An 18,922-nucleotide genomic window follows, 5' to 3' on the forward strand; every position below is an offset into this window, starting at 1 on the left:
TTCAGTTTCGTCCTCCTCCTCCTCCGGCGCCTCAAGCTCCTCAGGCTCCTCAAGCTGCTGAAGCTCTTCAAAGGGGTTCTACCCGTGTGAGACGACCTCCTCGTTGGCTGGAAGACTGTGTTACTTAGTCACTTGCATTGCGAGAATATAAAGGATGAGTAATTCATTAAGTCACCTTGTTGTTTATTTTAATATGAATACTACATTCTTGTGATTATCGTGAAACTTATTTTGTTCTTTAGTCTGATTGAGATAAGTAGTTATGTTACATAACCAAGTGAATGCTTTGGTAATTTTGTAACTTTGTTATTGTGTTCCTTTTGTTCTTAAAAATCTGGGTAGACAGTTTGCTTTAAGTGATGGGGGAATATGTTGTGTTCTTCTGTGCATATTGGCCAGTAGGTGGCGGTAGAGGTTTGTAATATGTGAGACTGAGAACAGGAGAATAGGAGAGTCTGAAGTATTGCATCAGCTGCTATCTATGCTGTTCTATTTGCTATTCCTATTGTTCATTAAATAAGTTCTTATTTGAGAAAGCCTTTCATTCCTTCTTACTAAGGACATAATAAGGTCATATTTAAAAAAAGTAAAACATGAATAAACTGTAAAAACACGAGTACTCGTATTACTACAATTAAACTATTATAAACAATTAATCTCAATCTAGTGGACAGCTAAATCAACTTCATATTTAGCTCATGAAGTCTGTTTTAGCCAGGTTAGCATCCTATAATTTATTGTTAAAATGCATGCAATATGTTAGCAACTAGTTTATTAATGCAACTCACTTCTGCTTTTTCATACATGAAATTATAGAAATTTAGAGATTAAATTTAAAGCTCCAATCTCCTCAGTCCTCAGAAGATCATGAAAAAAGCCTGTTGACGCTTCAGTGCCTCCTCGGCTCAAGAGAGCTGTCAATCACAGCTGTCAATCACGACGTCACACCACCGTTTTTAGAGCATTAAATAACTATCTAAAAAACAACTTATTTTAAAAACGAACACTTGTATTTACATTAGCGTGATACAAACTACAGTAAATGACAAAAAACAGCTTCGGAAAAAAGATATTTGAAGGGTAATTTAATTGTTTAGTTGGTCTCGCGTCCCATTGAATAACATGGGGAGGCGGGGTTTATGACCTATACTAGGACCACTCACCAGGGGGCGATCGAGACGTTTTGGCTTCACTTTTCAGGGCTTGTGCGGCACGCTTGGGCAGGACACTGGCCATCATGGAAACAGAGGTCTGCACATTCTGGAACGCTCTTCGGTTTGGGACACTGACCCGGCTTCACTGCATGGACACAGATAGCAACCATTAGTCTGTGTATATAAACTGTATGCCACGTCAAAATACAGCAACAAACATGAACAACAAATTTTACCTACAGCGTAAATTCTAATTACTCTTTTTGTAAAGCCATCCAAAGGGATTTAAAGGTGGGGTATGCATTTTCAAAAATGCTTTAGAAAGCCAAGTTGGGCAGAGTGGCAAAAACTTGTAGCCAATCAGCAGTAAGGGGCATGTCTACTCATGAATGGGGAGAGATCACTCAGTGCATACAACTGACATTAGATGAGTGACAGATGTTGGATTAAAAACGAATAAGCCAGAGGAAGACATCTGCAGGAAGGGGCATGTTTTGTTTTTTTAATCCGCATTGGCTACCAGAAATCACTTATCCAATATTTAATTCAAACCTACTTCTGATAAAGGCAAAATCATCCCAAAACAATGACCAATACCTGTATAAGGAGCTGTACAGTAATGTCCACTTCCATTGCCGCAGCACTTCTCATCGTTGGGACAGTCAGAGTCACCGTTACAGGACCCATTAAACAAGCTTCCAGATGTTTGAGGGGGACACTCTCCTGGCTTTGCTGTTATACATACATGATCAAAGAGCATCACTGAGGGCACTTCCATTCACTTGGTGACATCATGAAAAGTTTTTTCCAGGTTTTAAGTTCTACAATCAGCAAGGTTTTGGTAAGCCTTATCTAGCAAGTGTCTGAGAAAATAAGAGCATCGGATTTTGTGCTCTTAGTGATGTGGCAAACCAAAGCAGGGGTCAGATTCACAAATCTTAAACATAACTTATGATAAATTCCAAGAAGTTCGTAAGAAGATTCTTAAGCGCAACGGAGTTCTCATGTTCTGAACACCTGAATTCTTAAATTATGAGTGAACATGTGACGCACTGATAAACATCTTTTTGCACTTCCTGCAGATTACCCCTATAAATCATAAGCACACAATTTGTCGGAGTTTGACTAGTACTCAGCTTGCATTTTAATGCAGCGTTCTTGAATCGTTACTAATCCAGTCCATTCATGCGCGGAATACGGCCAAAGACTGTTGCATTTATAAACTTAAGCATTAAAGCTCCTATCAGACTAATTTTTATAGTTGCTACGGAGTTTTGAAGTCAGCAAAACGGAGCATCACACATAGGCGAACCGTTACCAATCATGGTTTACATTAACGGTAACCGTGAGCTCTTCAGATAACTCATGCACATCCCGATTAAGGGTTAACTTGCGTAGCTAGTGTTGTAGTAATGAATACATTTGAAATAACCCAATAAATTCATTAAAGTCTTACGGTTTGGGATTTAAGACAATTCTGGCACGGTCTTAATTTTGTGATGAAGAACTTGTACTCAAGTTTTGGCTCGTGTTTGTTTTTAAATCGGAATACTTCGGTTTTAATAGTCTCTGCTTAAAGCTTACATTGAATTCAATGCATTACAGGTGTTTATTTTGTAGACCTTAGCATCAATCGTTAACAAACTCGCTGGAAACAGGCTGCACACACAGGCTCGCAGTCAAAAGTAACATCATGCATGTCCTCCAGAGTTTTCTCGATCAGGAAAACGACCTCTTTGGGTCAGCATGACCATTAGAATCACTAGACCATAACCAGCCACTGGACACAAAAATCTTGTCCTGGAGGTACAGTGTGCTGCAGAGTTTAGCTCCAACCCTGATCGAAGTCACCTGCCTGTGATTTTCTAATGATCCTAAACATATTGATTAGCATGCTCATGCGTGTTTGATTAGGGTTAGGTCTAAACTCCGTAGGAAATTGGATCTCTAGGTCCAGATTTGAGGATCCCTGTACTAGAGCATCATTGGGGGAGGCCAGGAGTGCAATTTGTCAAATCAGGGACTACGCAAGGAGTCTTCAACATTAATACAAAACTTACATTGAACTGTGTCAAATCAAAAGGGTTTCAAAACCTAATACTCATCCCTAAACTGTTAGTTTTAAAAGACCTTATTCCCTTATTTTTTGCATTTCTTTGCTCAGAATTAAATACTGAGGTTGTTTCAAAAATGAGTGTGCTCTATAGCCTCAATGTATATATATATATAATTTTTTTTGGTAGATGAAGTGAAAACTCTGAGTATGTTAACCCTGAAATGAGGGGAAACATCATTTCATCAGTTAAGCTTCACAGACCACATTGCTACAACTACCCGGTCCTGCAGGTTTGCCTTATACAACATTAGGAAGATTCGACCCTTCCTGTCGGAGCAAGCAACCCAACTTCTTGTCCAAGCTCTTGTTCTCTCCAGACTGGACTATTGTAATGCTCTCCTGACGGGCCTTCCTGCATGTACTGTCAAGCCTCTGCAATTGATCCAGAATGCAGCAGCAAGGGTTGTCTTCAATGAGCCAAAAAAAGCTCACGTTACTCCTCTCCTCATTAGGTTACACTGGCTACCAGTAGCTGCTCGCATCAAATTCAAGGTACTAATGCTAGCCTACAAGACGACCACTGGCACGGCACCAACTTACCTAAACTCATTGGTTAAATCTTATGTGCCCTCCAGAAGTTTGCGCTCTGCAAGTGATCGACGCCTTGTGGTACCATCCCAAAGAAGTTCAAAATCACTCTCACGGACCTTTTCCTGGACTGTGCCCAGCTGGTGGAATGACCTCCCAATCTCAATTCGTACTGCTGAGTCTTTACTCATTTTCAAGAAACAGCTAAAGACTCATTTTTTTCGCCTGCACTTAACCAACTAACACTAGCACTTTTCCTTTTCTTGTCTTTTAATTAAAAAAAAAAAAAAAAAAAAAACCTACCTATGCGTTCTATACTAGACTAACTGAGACTTGTCATGGCACTTGTATACTGTTGTTGTTCTCTTGTTGACCTGACTGCTTCTATTGTTCTCATTTGTAAGTCGCTTTGGATAAAAGCGTCTGCTAAATGATTAAATGTAAATGTAAATGTAAATGAAACTCTGGGTTTTCCATTTCAGAATGGGAGGTTTGTCAAACCAGAGAAAGCAGGGTAACTCATGCCTTTTTCTGAAAAAGAGGTAACTTACTCCGAATCCGTTTCTGTGGTAACTTACTGTATGAACCTAACCTGGTTCCAGAGTTTCTTGCGGTCTCCTCCCAAAAGCGTAAGCGATGTTTAAATAACCTCATTCACTCTGCTAAAATGCTTTTCTTACAGAGTACAAATATCTAAAAAATTCTGACGTTGAGATGCAGTTTCTATAGATACAATTTTTACAATTATATAAGGTATTTAGTTTCCTCGGGGGAAAACAAGTGCATTTAAGTGCATTTTACGTAACACGTAAAATTGTCTGCCGTAAGGTAAGGAAAATTATCTTAATTCAAACAGAAACAAGCATGTTTTGAATTTCTTATCCTACTGGCAGATAATTAGCAAAATAAGAAAAATGCATCTTGATTTAAGAATATTTAGATATTTTGACTGGAAACAGGACAAAAATTCTTAGAAAAGCATTTTTTTGCAGTGAACGTTCTTTGAACATATTTTCATCATGCAGACATGGTCAAAGTGACAAAAATGGTATCTCCTTTAATACGGGATCCCATAGACGATGAGTTTCCCATAGAGTTTTTTTTTTTTTTTTTTTTTTTTTGCCGTGGGATAGGCTACCATCAAAATGAATATCAATTCAATTACTTAACCTTTTTATCTCTGAATATTATAACAGTCTTGTTGGAAACTGAAATATTATTCAGTTATTATTCATAGTACAAAAATCATATACGTTGCACAAACAAGCACATCAATCAAATTAATAGAAATAAACACATTATCTGGATAGACATGAGTATACACAAATAATTAAAAGACAAGTATGAACTGTAAGAAACTGGGACTTAGCTAGTTGAATATAGCATGATAATACTCGCCCTCAAAGGGCCTGTTTACACCTGGTCACTTCATGCTTTTTCTCTAATAGGATAGCAATCGAATCCTGAAAAGACTATGTGTAAATGCCCTCCGAAACACTTTCGACATGGATTTAAATCCGATTGATCAAACCACTTCAGAAGGTGGTCTGGGGCGCATTCCACACAAAACTGGAAAAGCTAGTGTAAATACATCCGGCTGTTAAAAGCATAAATGTCAGTTTTACTCCTCCTAAAAATGTTAAAGGGTTAATATGATGCAATTTCAACTTTTGCTTTCTCTTTTGAGTGTTACAAAGAGATACCCAAAGAGATATACTTTATAAAAGTTAGGACTTGTCCGCGCCCTCCTAAAATGGCTCATTCTAACCTACCCCCACACATGTCTATGTCACGATGTGGGAAGATTTGCAATATGCCGCCCAAATGTTCACGCAAACAAAGAGGGTGTAACCTTTGATTCTCGCTGTTGCCACCGGTGCCTTTAAAAGACAATGCATCCATTATAATGATACACATCTGATTTCTCTCAACTGTTTATTTTTCACACTTAACTAACAGTTTTTTCGAACACACTTTCCAAGATGGGTATTTTGACATATTTTGTGTGTATTTGTCAGTACAAAAGCAAGAGTTGTTTCTTTATAAACAGAGAAGAAGATTTAGAGAAGCACATTGTTTTGTTATGACTATACCCAAATAAAAGTAGACCCTTTGCAGTTTCATAGATCATCTTATTTTTATCTGTACGATCAAAAATGTCATATTTTTAGTTCTTTTCATGGTCATCAAGAAAATAGGAGACAGACCACACCAGTGCTGGCTTCGACCCCAGTGGGTTATTACAGTTTAAAATTAGTCAGAGCTAAGCATCTTTATATTTACAAGTAAATCTCCATATTATGCATCAGCTACTTTTTTTCCCTTATTTTTTGTACACTTATTTTTATGAACCAACATCTTCTTGCAAAACATGTATATAGTGCAAAGACACGTTTTGCCTTATAAAAACTTTAGTATGACTGAGTTTTAAAGCATGACAAGTACAAAACAAACCAATAGACAGAACAACCTTGGATGGGATCAAAAGATTAAAAAAAAAAAATTTTTAATTCTTTTTTAAAAATGGCCAATAAAAAAAAATTGCTTAGAAATTTCCTCCACATATCTCACTCAGCTCTTTCATTATTGGTTTCCATTGATCAGCAAATAGACTCGTTCCGAGTCTTAAAGGGATAGTTCACCCAAAAATGAAAATTCTGTCATCATTTACTTACCCTCATGTCGTTCCATACCTGTAGGAGTTGCTTCTTATGTTGAACTTAAAAGATATTTTGAAGATTGCTGGTAATCAAACAGTTGGTGGTTATTAGGGTGTTGTCATTATTATGGGTATTAGCTTATGTCAGCATTAATATCGCTGTTAGTAATGGAGGGTGAAAATTGTCCCTGTTCGTGTACAAAGCTGAATTGTGCCGTCATTAGGGCAATGAGGTAACGTCCACCGCTGGACCGTGGCGAGGATGTCCCGTGTGAAGAGGGGCTCACCCGAGGCGGGCGGTAGGGTCACAGCGCGTTGCGCCTGCAGCTGTGTCTCATTTTGGGACTGTTTTGTGCAGTTGGGGCAGTGCTCGTGTCGTGGTATCGGTGATTTGGCGATTCCATGCAGAACATTTTGAATACAAAAAGCAAACCTGTGAAATCCAAGTGGAAAGGCTCGACAGCAGTATTTATTTTATTGTTTTATAATGGTTTTGTTTTCTTTAGGAATCCTGTAAGCACTTTTTAATTGTTTTTAAGATGTAATTTTTTGTTCAGATCAAAATGTTATGACATTGTATGTCACAATTGTAAACTGAAACTGAACTTTTAAAGCAGGTTCTAATAATATATATGGTCTTTTTTATAAAATACATTTTATATGTATTATACATTTAACTAAAGGATACTGCAAGCACTTTAATTCCCAACACCCCTACCATACTTTACTCATACTGCATAAAAATTGTTCAATAACCTTCACTGTTAAATGGAGATCCCACTGCGGTCTGGTTAAATCATCTTTTACTTATTCCTAACGTTTGCATATGGTGGTGTGTTCTTACAACACAGATCTACCAAATTTTGCTATAAGTTTGATTACATCATAATATAATATAATTGCGGTTAATAGTGGTCATCGTCTGTTTGATTAAGTCTTTGATTTTTCTGTACACTTCTGCCATATGTACAGAAATTGACAGTCACCACTGATAAGCTACTACTAAATATTGTAGAAAATGAGTTTTCCGTAAAATTGATTTGCAATGATTTTTGTTGTAAAAAGCGCTATGCAAATAAACTTGAATTGATTTCTTAATGACAGCTTTCCTAAAAATATATCCTATTCCTAAAATAAGAAATATCCCAATATATCGCCTTGCTGACAGTATCGCAACATATTGTATTGTGATGAGTTGTTCTTGAACGATTCGTTCATTTTGAACAAATCTTTAATGTGACTCGGGAAGAACGGGGAGTGATTCGTTCAGTCGCGCATGCTAGTGATGCACGGGTCGTCTCATAACCTGCGGGTCCCTGCAGGTGACCCGCGGGTCGGGTTGGGGCGGGTTAAGAAATTGGCACTTTATTGCGGAGCAGGTTGGGGCGGGTCACTAAAAACAACATTTTTTTAAATCCATTTATGTTGCATGGAATTTAGTGTTGGAAATTTTGATTCTTTCAAGAGTTTCGTTGATGTTCAGTTCGTTCACCAAAATGATTCATTCACTGATTCGTTCAGTGACCATTTCTTCATATTACACAAATACGCCAGCAGTTGTCGAAAAAGAGTGTCTTATGTGTTATTTCTTAAGTCAACGAACGTATTTACTTGTGACAAAAACTGATTTGGCTTTATTAAAGTGTGTGCATGATCGCATTAAATAAATAGTCTAAATAAATTGTTCAGATTAACAAAGCACAAGGTTTTATCGGGGATTAAACGTGGAGTTATGTTCTGTATTGCAAATATGAAAACAAGCGTATGTGCACCTATAACTGCACTTTGTATCTGCTGATTGCTGATCGAGATTTACATGCTTGGCTCACTGACCCTGTATACTCTCATTCATTTCATTCAACTCTTTCACCTACGAGTTCATATTCGTTCACTACATTCAACAAGTCACATGCTCCGTCACATCTTGAGTAACTCTTTTTGACTATGGAAGCATATGGGTAGCAATATTCAATTTGAGATGTAATATGCAAAACAGTGTTGGGAAGGTTACTTTGGAAATGTAATCAATTACAGATTACAAGTTACCCTATTTAAAATGTAATAGTAGTGTAACTTTTTAAATTACTTTAATAATGTAACTAATTACTTTTGAGTACTTTTTGATTACTTTTCTAAATTTCTAATGAATGTTTATTTGCAAGTGTTAATCATTTTCAAACATTAACACCATGCAGGTTTAACCTTACAGTAGTGCTCAATACTGTCAGACTTTCACCATCCTTCATCACTTGAATTAAGATGATCACATTTGAACACATCCACCACACAATCAGACTTTAGTATTGCCTTTTACTTTGAGATTCATCTGAAGTTCAATGCCAATTTAAAATCAAAAGAAATAGTTTATAGATACTGTTTCTGAACCCAAATATTTGCATAACTACAGGAAACACTGCATCTAACAATGGTTTGGGGAAAAATAGTTAATAAAAAAAACACAATCATATACATCAACTCAAATATGGTTATCTAATAAGCATGTGTCTTATTCTGCGAACTAAACTCCTGAAACATTGATGTCTTTTTGAAACACTGCTGTATCTTTGTATATGATATGATGATAAAACTGCATGTCTGCGCCAAGGGCGGACTGGGAAAAAAATTAGGCTGGGAAATCTCACACTCATACACCAACAACAAATTCTGAAACATGGACAACCCTATTTTGTGTATGGACCTGACATGAAAAAGATTTAAATCCTTAGGTTGGGGGACATGCAAAATAATTAAGAGTTCTCTCCTGAACTGCACCTTCACTTCCATTATCCATCCATCCTCTTATGACTTTCATACTGAAGAATTTTATTTGACTTTTACCATGTTTTGTAAGTGCATTTTACTAGGGCTGCTCCGATCACGATCGGCCGATAATTAATGCGCATCTCGTCAGTAAAGCCGGTTCTCTAATCAGCTTTAAATTCCCTCAGGTGCGTGATTTCACATAGAGCAGCTGTTACTACACAGAGCCATTGTTAACTAAGAAGATGCGCAAATCCACGTTCATTTTCAGCGTTTATTTGCGCATCTTCTCAGTTAACAACGGCTCTGTGTAGTAACAGCTGCTCTATGTGAAATCACGCACCTGAGGGAATTTACCGCTGATTAGAGAACCGGCTTTACTGACAAGATGCGCATTAATGATAGGCCGATCTTGATCGGAGCAGCCCTACATTTTAGTTTTTTTGGCAAATTAATTATCACTTGTATTTATTTTTACTTGAAACCCTGAACAGAAGTGTCGCTTTTCTGCCCCAGCTGTGCTCTTCCACAGTCCACTCCACTCTCTCGAGTCTCACATTGATTACTCGGAGTCTGATCCAAACCGTTTGGCGGATGCGCGGAGAGCGCGCGAGCCCAACCATTGCCAGTCAAGACTAACCGATTCATGATTTATTAGAGATTAAATTATCGAATGGCGGATTCGGAAATACGTACATTCGGCGTGCAAATATAAAATAACAATATTAAAATAGCGGGCCAAATCGTCTTCCAGTCCACCGGGAATTGTCCTGGTTCTCCCGATGGCCAGTCAGCGCCTGGTATCCACAGACACGCAGAACATGCAGGATTCATAGATTGTCATTTTGCGGCTTAATATTCACAGACACTCCCATATCGCGTTTTGATTAAAGTGTACTGATCTACTTTTTGTTTATTCTTCCAAAATGTGGCATATTCTGTCCGCGTTAGGCTGAATTCCATTTTAATGACTGTTTTCGCATCGCGGAGATTATTGGCCGTATGTCTTAGTGCAATTTGGGAAAGAAATAAGCTGTAGCCTATGTGTATGTGTGTAAATATTCAAATGTAATCCCCTTTGTAATCGTTAAAATTTTCATAAGTAACTGTAATTTAATTACTCATTTTTTCTTAGTAACTGTAACTGATTACAGTTACATTTATTTTGTAATTAAATTATGTCTTTTCCCCAATAAGTTATGTCAAAATAAAGGACAGGTAACGAATAACAAAAATGCATGTTGTTTTATTAAAGGAAAAAATATATTTATATTTAAAATATAAATTAAATTAATTAATTAATTAATTGCTACCCATATGCTTCCATATTTGACAGGATGAAACAGTTCACAGAGCTGTTCACGAGCTGCGCATGTGCTGCTAAAAGCGCCGCTCTCGCGCGCTGCTGTGGGAGGAACTTCAGTGAACGAGAAATGAGTCTTTTACTGTCTATGGTCAGTGGATTACGTAAACGAGAACGATTCGTTCACCTAAAAGATTTGTTCACGAATGTACCATCATAGTCCAATTACCTATAGCCTATATTGATAAGGTTACGATACGAAGGTATAAGTAGCAACGTAACTTCCATGATGTCCCCGATGCACGGGGCGGGTCAAGAAATTTTACTTAATTTGCGGGGTGGGCTGGGGCGGGCCAAATAATTTCATAAAAGCGGGACCCACGGGTTGGAAAAAAAACCCGACTCGCGCATCACTAGCGCACGCGCAATATTTTATAGGTTCTGTTCTGCTAGTAGTAATTCACCTGTGTCAGTCAATCCGGTCTTGAGCCGGAAAGAGAATTGATTAGTTCATCTTTCGGGTTGTTCGTTCTTTTGTCACATGACGGGACAACATTGGCTAGAGTAATTAGTTAATTGACAACTTTCCTTACAAATAGGTGTATCGTACTTTATAACTACTGGTTATGCTTTAAATTGTTCATATGATGGCGAAATCACTTTGATAGTTTTTTTTTTTTTTACAGTGGATTCTAATCTTCAATGACCTTGTATGATTTGTCTGAGTTCACCCTTCAGATTAGACTTCAGAACTGTAGTGTTACTTGTTTAGGATTCAACATGTTATTTGCTTTTGTCATTATGTCCTTTTTGAGCAATCTTCTTGTACATATTAGACCAAAATGTCAAGTTTACCTAGGAAAAGCAATTATACCAGCAAACTCAAAATTAGATTAAAAATGAACAAACTAATCTGTACTTTGTATTGTAGGCTTGGATTATTATATAGCTTTGTCTTTTGACTGTCTATCAGTAAATAAACACTAATTATTCAATAATTTATTTATAACAGGGCTTTATTTATAAAGTACCACAGATCCTGAAGAAACCGTAACAAAAACACAGTGACAGAAATAGCGTATGGGGCTGTCACATGATTAAGAAATGACTTGAACCCGAAGACTTTTCAGACAAGAGGTGAGCTAATCACAGACTGAAGACCCAGGTAAAAAAAAACTTGAATTGGTCTCTTCTGTATCTTATAGCATCTTAGTTTTGTATTGTTTGTAGTGTGATCAACTAGACATGTTGGGGAAGTAACACATTACATTTAGCTGAAATGAACGAAACTAGATTTCTTCATTTTGTTGAAAAAGACACAAAAGAGTCAGTAAAATGATCCGAACTTCCCATCACTATTGTATTGCCAGATTCTCGGCAACACACAGCTCTACTCATTTTGGTTACACCATGTCAAATTGGTCACACTTGGTCATTACTCTTTTGGTATGGTCTGTTGCATTCAAACTGCACCAGAGTTTGTTTGGAAGTGGACGGAGACCCATCTTTTTAGTGATCTCTATCCACTTTTGCTTTTGGTGTGCGTACCAGAGTTTGGATGGCAGCATTTACACTCAAATGTACCATACTAACAGCAATCACACCAGGGTTTTTAAACTAACCAAACATTACAAGTGTGAGTGCACCCTTTAATGAATCGGATTAAAAAAAAAAAAAAGGCACCAGACACCAACTCTTCAGATAATTTTAATTTGAGGCTGCTGGGGAGACGGACCAGAAAGCCTTCTAAACAGTTTAAGCAAACAGGGAAAACATGCCATATGAATAAAGTACTGAATTGAAGAGATCTCCTGCAAGTATTATGCAAAATGCCCATGGCCATTTCATGGACCACGTCTCCAACCACATCCACGACCCCGTCCCCGATCACATCCCTGACCGCTTCCCGGTCCCTGACCTTGACTGCTCCCCTTTCCCTGACCTTGACCGCTACCCTGACCACTACCCTGTCCCTGACCTTGACCGCTACCCTGTCCCTGACCACTACCCTGTCCCTGACCACTACCCTGACCACTACCCTGTCCCTGTCCCTGACCGCTACCCTGTCCCTGACCTTGACCGCTACCCTGTCCCTGACCACTTCCCTGACCGCTACCTTGTCCCTGTCCCTGACCGCTACCCTGTCCCTGACCGCTACCCTGACCGCTACCCTGTCCCTGACCTTGACCGCTACCCTGTCCCTGACCGCTACCCTGTCCCTGACCACTACCCTGTCCCTGACCACTACCCTGTCCCTGACCACTTCCCTGACCGCTACCCTGTCCCTGACCGCTACCCTGACCGCTACCTTGTCCCTGTCCCTGACCGCTACCCTGTCCCTGACCGCTACCCTGACCGCTACCCTGTCCCTGACCTTGACCGCTACCCTGTCCGCTACCCTGTCCCTGACCTTGACCGCTACCCTGACCACTTCCCTGACCGCTACCTTGTCCCTGACCTTGACCGCTACCCTGTCCCTGACCGCTACCCTGTCCCTGACCACTACCCTGACCGCTACCCTGTCCCTGACCGCTACCCTGACCACTTCCCTGGCCGCTACCCTGTCCCTGACCTTGACCGCTACCCTGTCCCTGACCGCTACCCTGACCACTTCCCTGACCGCTACCCTGTCCCTGACCTTGACCGCTACCCTGTCCCTGACCGCTACCCTGACCACTTCCCTGTCCCTGACCTTGACCACTACCCTGACCACTTCCCTGACCGCTACCCTGTCCCTGACCACTACCCTGACCACTACCTTGTCCCTGACCTTGACCGCTACCCTGACCACTTCCCTGACCATAACCACTTCCCTGACCAAAACCGCTTCCCTGACCTTGACCATAACCACTTCCCTGACCAAAACCGCTTCCCTGACCTTGACCATAACCGCTTCCCTGACCAAAACCGCTTCCCTGACCCTGACCGTAACCGCTACCCTGACCGTGACCATAACCGCTACCCTGACCGTGACCATAACCGCTACCCTGACCTTGACCATAACCACTTCCCTGACCATAACCGCTACCCTGACCACTTCCCTGACCGTAACCGCTTCCCTGACCATAACCGCTACCCTGACCATAACCGCTACCCTGACCACTTCCCTGACCGTAACCGCTACCCTTACCTTGACCATATCCGCTTCCCTGACCATAACCGCTACCCTGACCACTTCCCGGACCACTTTCCGGACCACTTTCCTGATCACTTTGTTCACTACATGCATGGCCACAGGTGGTTGGGCAACACTTCTGTGTGGCAGGACACTGGCCATCATGGAAACAGAGGTCAGCACATTCTGGAACACGCTTCGGTTTGGGACACTGACCCGGCTTCACTGCATGGACACAGATAGCAACCATTAGTCTGTGTATATAGACTGTATGCCACGTCAAAATACAGCAACAAACATGAACAAATTTTACCTACAGCGTAAATTCTAATTACTCTTTTTGTAAAGCCATCCAAAGGGATTTAAAGGTGGGGTATGCATTTTCAAAAATGCTTTAGAAAGCAAAGTTGGGCAGAGTGGCAAAAACTTGTAGCCAATCAGCAGTAAGGGGCATGTCTACTCATGAATGGGGAGGAGAGATCACTCAGTGCATACAACTGACATTAGACGAGTGACAGATGTTGGATTAAAAATGAATAAGCCAGAGGAAGACATCTGCGGAACAAAAGAATGCTTAAGATAAGGCAAGTATGACCTTTGTAAATATTGGATCAGCTTTCCAGGGCTGGAGAGAACAAATAGCTATGCACCTGTGGGCAGAGCTATTAAAATAGAGGATTTTTTTAAATCTGCATTGGCTACCAGAAATAACTAATCCAATATTTAATTCAAACCTACTTTTGATAAAGGCAAAATCCCAAAACAATGACCAATACCTGTATAAGGAGCTGTACAGTAATTTCCACTTCCATTGCCGCAGCACTTCTCATCGTTGGGACAGTCAGAGTCACCGTTACAGGACCCATTAAACAAGCTTCCAGATGTTTGAGGGGGACACTCTCCTGGCTTTGCTGTTATACATACATGTCAAAGAGCATCACTGAGGGCACTTCCATTCACTTGGTGACATCAAGAAGTTTTTTCCAGGTTTTAAGTTCTACAATCAGCAAGGTTTTGGGAAGCCTTATCTAGCAAGTGTCTGAGAAAATAAGAGCATCGGATTGTGCTCTTCGTGATGTGGCAAACCAAAGCAGGGGTCAGATTCACAAATCTTAAACATAACTTATGATAAATTCCAAGACGTTCGTAAGAAGATTCTTAAGCGCAAATGGAGTTCTCATGTTCTGAACACCTGAATTATGAGTGAACATGTGAGGCACTGATAAACATCTTTTTGCACTTCCTGCTGATTACCCCTATAAATCATAAGCACAATTTATCGGAGTTTGACTAGTACTCAGCTTGCATTTTAATGCAGCGTTCTTGAACCGCTACTAATCCGGTCCATTCATGCGCTGATTACGGCCAAAGACTTTTGCATTTATAAACTTAAGCATTAAAGCTCCTATCTGACTCTTTTATAGTTGCTACGGAGTTTTGAAGTCAGCAAAACGGAGCATCACACATAGGCTAACCGTTACAAATCATGGTTTACATTAACGGTAACCGTGAGCTCTTCAGATAACTCATGCACATCCCGATTAAGGGTTAACTTGCGTAGCTAGTGTTATAGTAATGAACACATTTGAAATAACCCAATAAATTCATTAAAGTCTTACTGTTTGGGATTTAAGACAATTCTGGCACGGTCTTCATTTTGTGATGAAGAACTTGTACTTTGTAAGAACTTGTAGTTTTGGCTCATGTTTGTTTGTTTTTAAATCTGAATACTTCAGTTTTAATAGTCTCTGCTTTAAGCTTACATTGAATTCAATGCATCACAGGTGTTTATTTTGTGGACCTTAGCATCCATCATTAAACTCGCTGGAAACAGGCTGCACACACGGGCTCGCAGTCAAAAGCAACATCATGCATGTCCTCCAGAGCAGTCTCGATCAGGAAAACGACCTCGTTGGGTCAGCATGACAATTAGAATCACTAGACCATAACCAGCCACTGGACACAAAAATCTTGTCCTGGAGGTACAGTGTGCTGCAGAGTTTAGCTCCAACCCTGACCAAAGTCACCTGCCTGTGATTTTCTAATTATCATAAACACATTGATTAGCATGCCCATGCGGGTTTGATTAGGGTTAGGTCTAAACTCCGTAGGAAAGTAGATCTCTAGGTCCAGATTTGAGGATCCCTGTACTAGAGCATCATTGGGGGAGGCCAGGAGTGAAACTTGTCAAATCAGGGACAACGCAAGGAGTCTTCAACATTAATACAAAACTTACATTGAACTGCGTCAAATCAAAAGGGTTTCAAAACCTAATACTCATCCCCAAACTGTTAGTTTTAAAAAGACCTTATTCCCTTATTTTTTGCATTTCTTTAACAAGTTAACGGATTCTCACCTGCAGTTTGTCCTTCAGTAACATCTGTTATGCTCAAGTATCCAGAAAGACAACATAAAACAGCAATCAACGAGCAGTACAATCGAGCTGTCATCATCCCAACCTGCGATCTCATAATGATCCCTACTAGAAAATGCACTGAATTAAGGTGTGGACAACAATGCACACAAATAATAATGTGGCTGCAATAGAAGTTGCTGTAAAAATTGGGTTTTAAAGAGCCAAGGAGATCAGGTCAACTCCAACCCTGATCAAACTCACCTGATCTGGGAGATCTTGATTAGCTTGTTCAGATGTGTTTGATTGAGGTTGGACCATATGAAGGCTGCAGTGCTTTCACGGCATGTCATAATAATTAAGGTAATCTAATTACAAGAGGATTGTGTGTTTCCATGGTAACACTATCAACTGCAAAATGAAGATGCAGTGGTCAGCAGGTACAGCGTCTACTGCCACATGAAACTCTGTGCTATCGTCTTATGAGCTACTGATAATGAAAACTGCTCAGAATTAAATACTGAGGTTGTTTCAAAAATGAGTGTGCTCTATAGCCTCAATGCATATATACATAATTTTTTTTGGGAGATGAAGTGAAAACTCTGAGTATGTTAACCCTGAAATGAGGGGAAACTCTGGATTTTCCATTTCAGAATGGGAGGTTTGTCAAACCAGAGAAAGCAGGGTAACTCATGCCTGTTTCTGAAAAAGAGGTAACTTACTCAGAATCCGTTTCTGTGGTAACTTACTGTATGAACCTAACCTGGTTCCAGAGTTTCTTGCGGTCTCCTCCCAAAAGCGTAAGCGATGTTTAAATACCTCATTCACTCTGCTAAAATGCTTTTCTTACAGAGTACAAATATCTAAAAAATTCTGACGTTGAGATGCAGTTTCTATAGATACAATTTTTACAATTATATAAGGTATTTAGTTTCCTCAGGGGAAAACAAGTGCATTTAAGTGCATTTTACGTAACACGTAAAATTGTCTGCCGTAAGGTAAGGAAAATTATCTTAATTCAAACAGAAACAAGCATGTTTTGAATTTCTTATCCTACTGGCAGATAATTAGCAAAATAAGAAAAATGCATCTTGATTTAAGAATATTAAGATATTTTGACTGGAAACAGGACAAAAATTCTTAGAAAAGCATTTTTTTTTGCAGTGAACGTTCTTTGAACATATTTTCATCATGCAGACATGGTCAAAGTGACAAAAATGGTATCTCCTTTAATACGGGATCCCATAGACGATGAGTTTCCCATAGAGTTTTTTTTTTTTTTTTCTTTGCCGTGGGATGGGCTACCATCAAAATGAATATCAATTGAATTACTTAACCTTTTTATCTCTGAATAGTCTTGTTGGAAACTGAAATATTATTCAGTTATTATTCATAGTACAAAAATCATATATGTTGCACAAACAAGCACATCAATCAAATTAATACAAATAAACACATTATCTGGATAGACATGAGTATACACAAATAATTAAAAGACAAGTATGAACTGTAAGAAACTGGGACTTAGCTAGTTGAATATAGCATGATAATACTCGCCCTCAAAGGGCCTGTTTACACCTGGTCACTTCATGCTTTTTCTCTGATAGGATAGCAATCGAATCCTGAAAAGACTATGTGTAAATACCCTCCGAAACACTTTCTACATGGATTTAAATCCGATTGATCAAACCACTTCAGAAGGTGGTCTGGGGCGCATTCCACACAAAACTGGAAAAGCTAGTGTAAATACATCCGGCTGTTAAAAGCATAAATGTCAGTTTTACTCCTCCTAAAAATGTTAAAGGGTTAATATGATGCAATTTCAACTTTTGCTTTCTCTTTTGAGTGTTACAAAGAGATACCCAAAGAGATATACTTTATAAAAGTTAGGACTTGTCCGCGCCCTCCTAAAATGGCTCATGAACCCCCACACATGTCACGATGTGGGAAGATTTGCATAATGCCGCCCAAATGTTCACGCAAACAAAGAAGGTGTAACCTTTGATTCTCACTGTTGCCACCGGTGCCTTTAAAAGACAATGCATCCATTATAATGATACACATCTGATTTCTCTCAACTGTTTATTTTTCACACTTAACTAACAGTTTTTTCGAACACACTTTCCAAGATGGGTATTTTGACATATTTTGTGTGTATTTGTCAGTACAAAAGCAAGAGTTGTTTCTTTATAAACAGAGAAGAAGATTTAGAGAAGCACATTGTTTTGTTATGACTATACCCAAATAAAAGTAGACCCTTTGCAGTTTCATAGATCATCTTATTTTTATCTGTACAATCAAAAATGTCATATTTTTAGTTCTTTTCACGGTCATCAAGAAAATAGGAGACAGACCACACCAGAGCTGGCTTCGACCCCAGTGGGTTATTACAGTTTAAAATTAGTCAGAGCTAAGCATCTTTATATTTACAAGTAAATCTCCATATTATGCATCAGCTACTTTTTTTCCCTTATTTTTTGTACACTTATTTTTATGAACCAACATCTTCTTGCAAAACATGTATATAGTGCAAAGACACGTTTTGCCTTATAAAAACTTTAGTATGACTGAGTTTTAAAGCATGAAAAGTACAAAACAAAACCAATAGACAGAACAACCTTGGATGGGATCAAAAGATAAAAAAAAAAAAAATTAAAATTCTTTTTTAAAAATGGCCAATAAAAAAAAAAAATTGCCTAGAAATTTCCTCCACATATCTCACTCAGCTCTTTCATTAAGGGTTTCCATTGATCAGCAAATAGACTCGTTCCGAGTCTTAAAGGGATAGTTCACCCAAAAATGAAAATTCTGTCATCATTTACTTACCCTCATGTCGTTCCATACCTGTAGGAGTTGCTTCTTATGTTGAACTTAAAAGATATTTTGAAGATTGCTGGTAATCAAACAGTTGGTGGTTATTAGGGTGTTGTCATT

The 18,922-nt window shown here is 39.1% G+C and overlaps 1 protein-coding gene across 1 annotated transcript; it reads right to left on the reverse strand.

Moving 5' to 3' along the window:
• Positions 1-326: 326 nt before the first annotated feature.
• Positions 327-16,158, reverse strand: LOC132133322 (chondroitin proteoglycan-2-like). Its single transcript, XM_059546114.1, has 8 exons — positions 15,992-16,158; positions 14,412-14,546; positions 13,731-13,860; positions 13,148-13,334; positions 5,651-5,678; positions 1,752-1,886; positions 1,223-1,299; positions 327-431 (listed from the first exon to the last, which is right to left on the reverse strand). Exons 1-8 carry the CDS (start codon positions 16,104-16,106, stop codon positions 327-329), a joined length of 912 nt encoding a protein of 303 aa, XP_059402097.1. The 5' UTR covers positions 16,107-16,158.
• Between the last annotated feature and the right edge of the window lie 2,764 nt (positions 16,159-18,922).

Source organism: Carassius carassius, chromosome 50, assembly GCF_963082965.1.
Source record: "Carassius carassius chromosome 50, fCarCar2.1, whole genome shotgun sequence".
NCBI classification, from domain to species: Eukaryota; Metazoa; Chordata; class Actinopteri; order Cypriniformes; family Cyprinidae; genus Carassius; species Carassius carassius.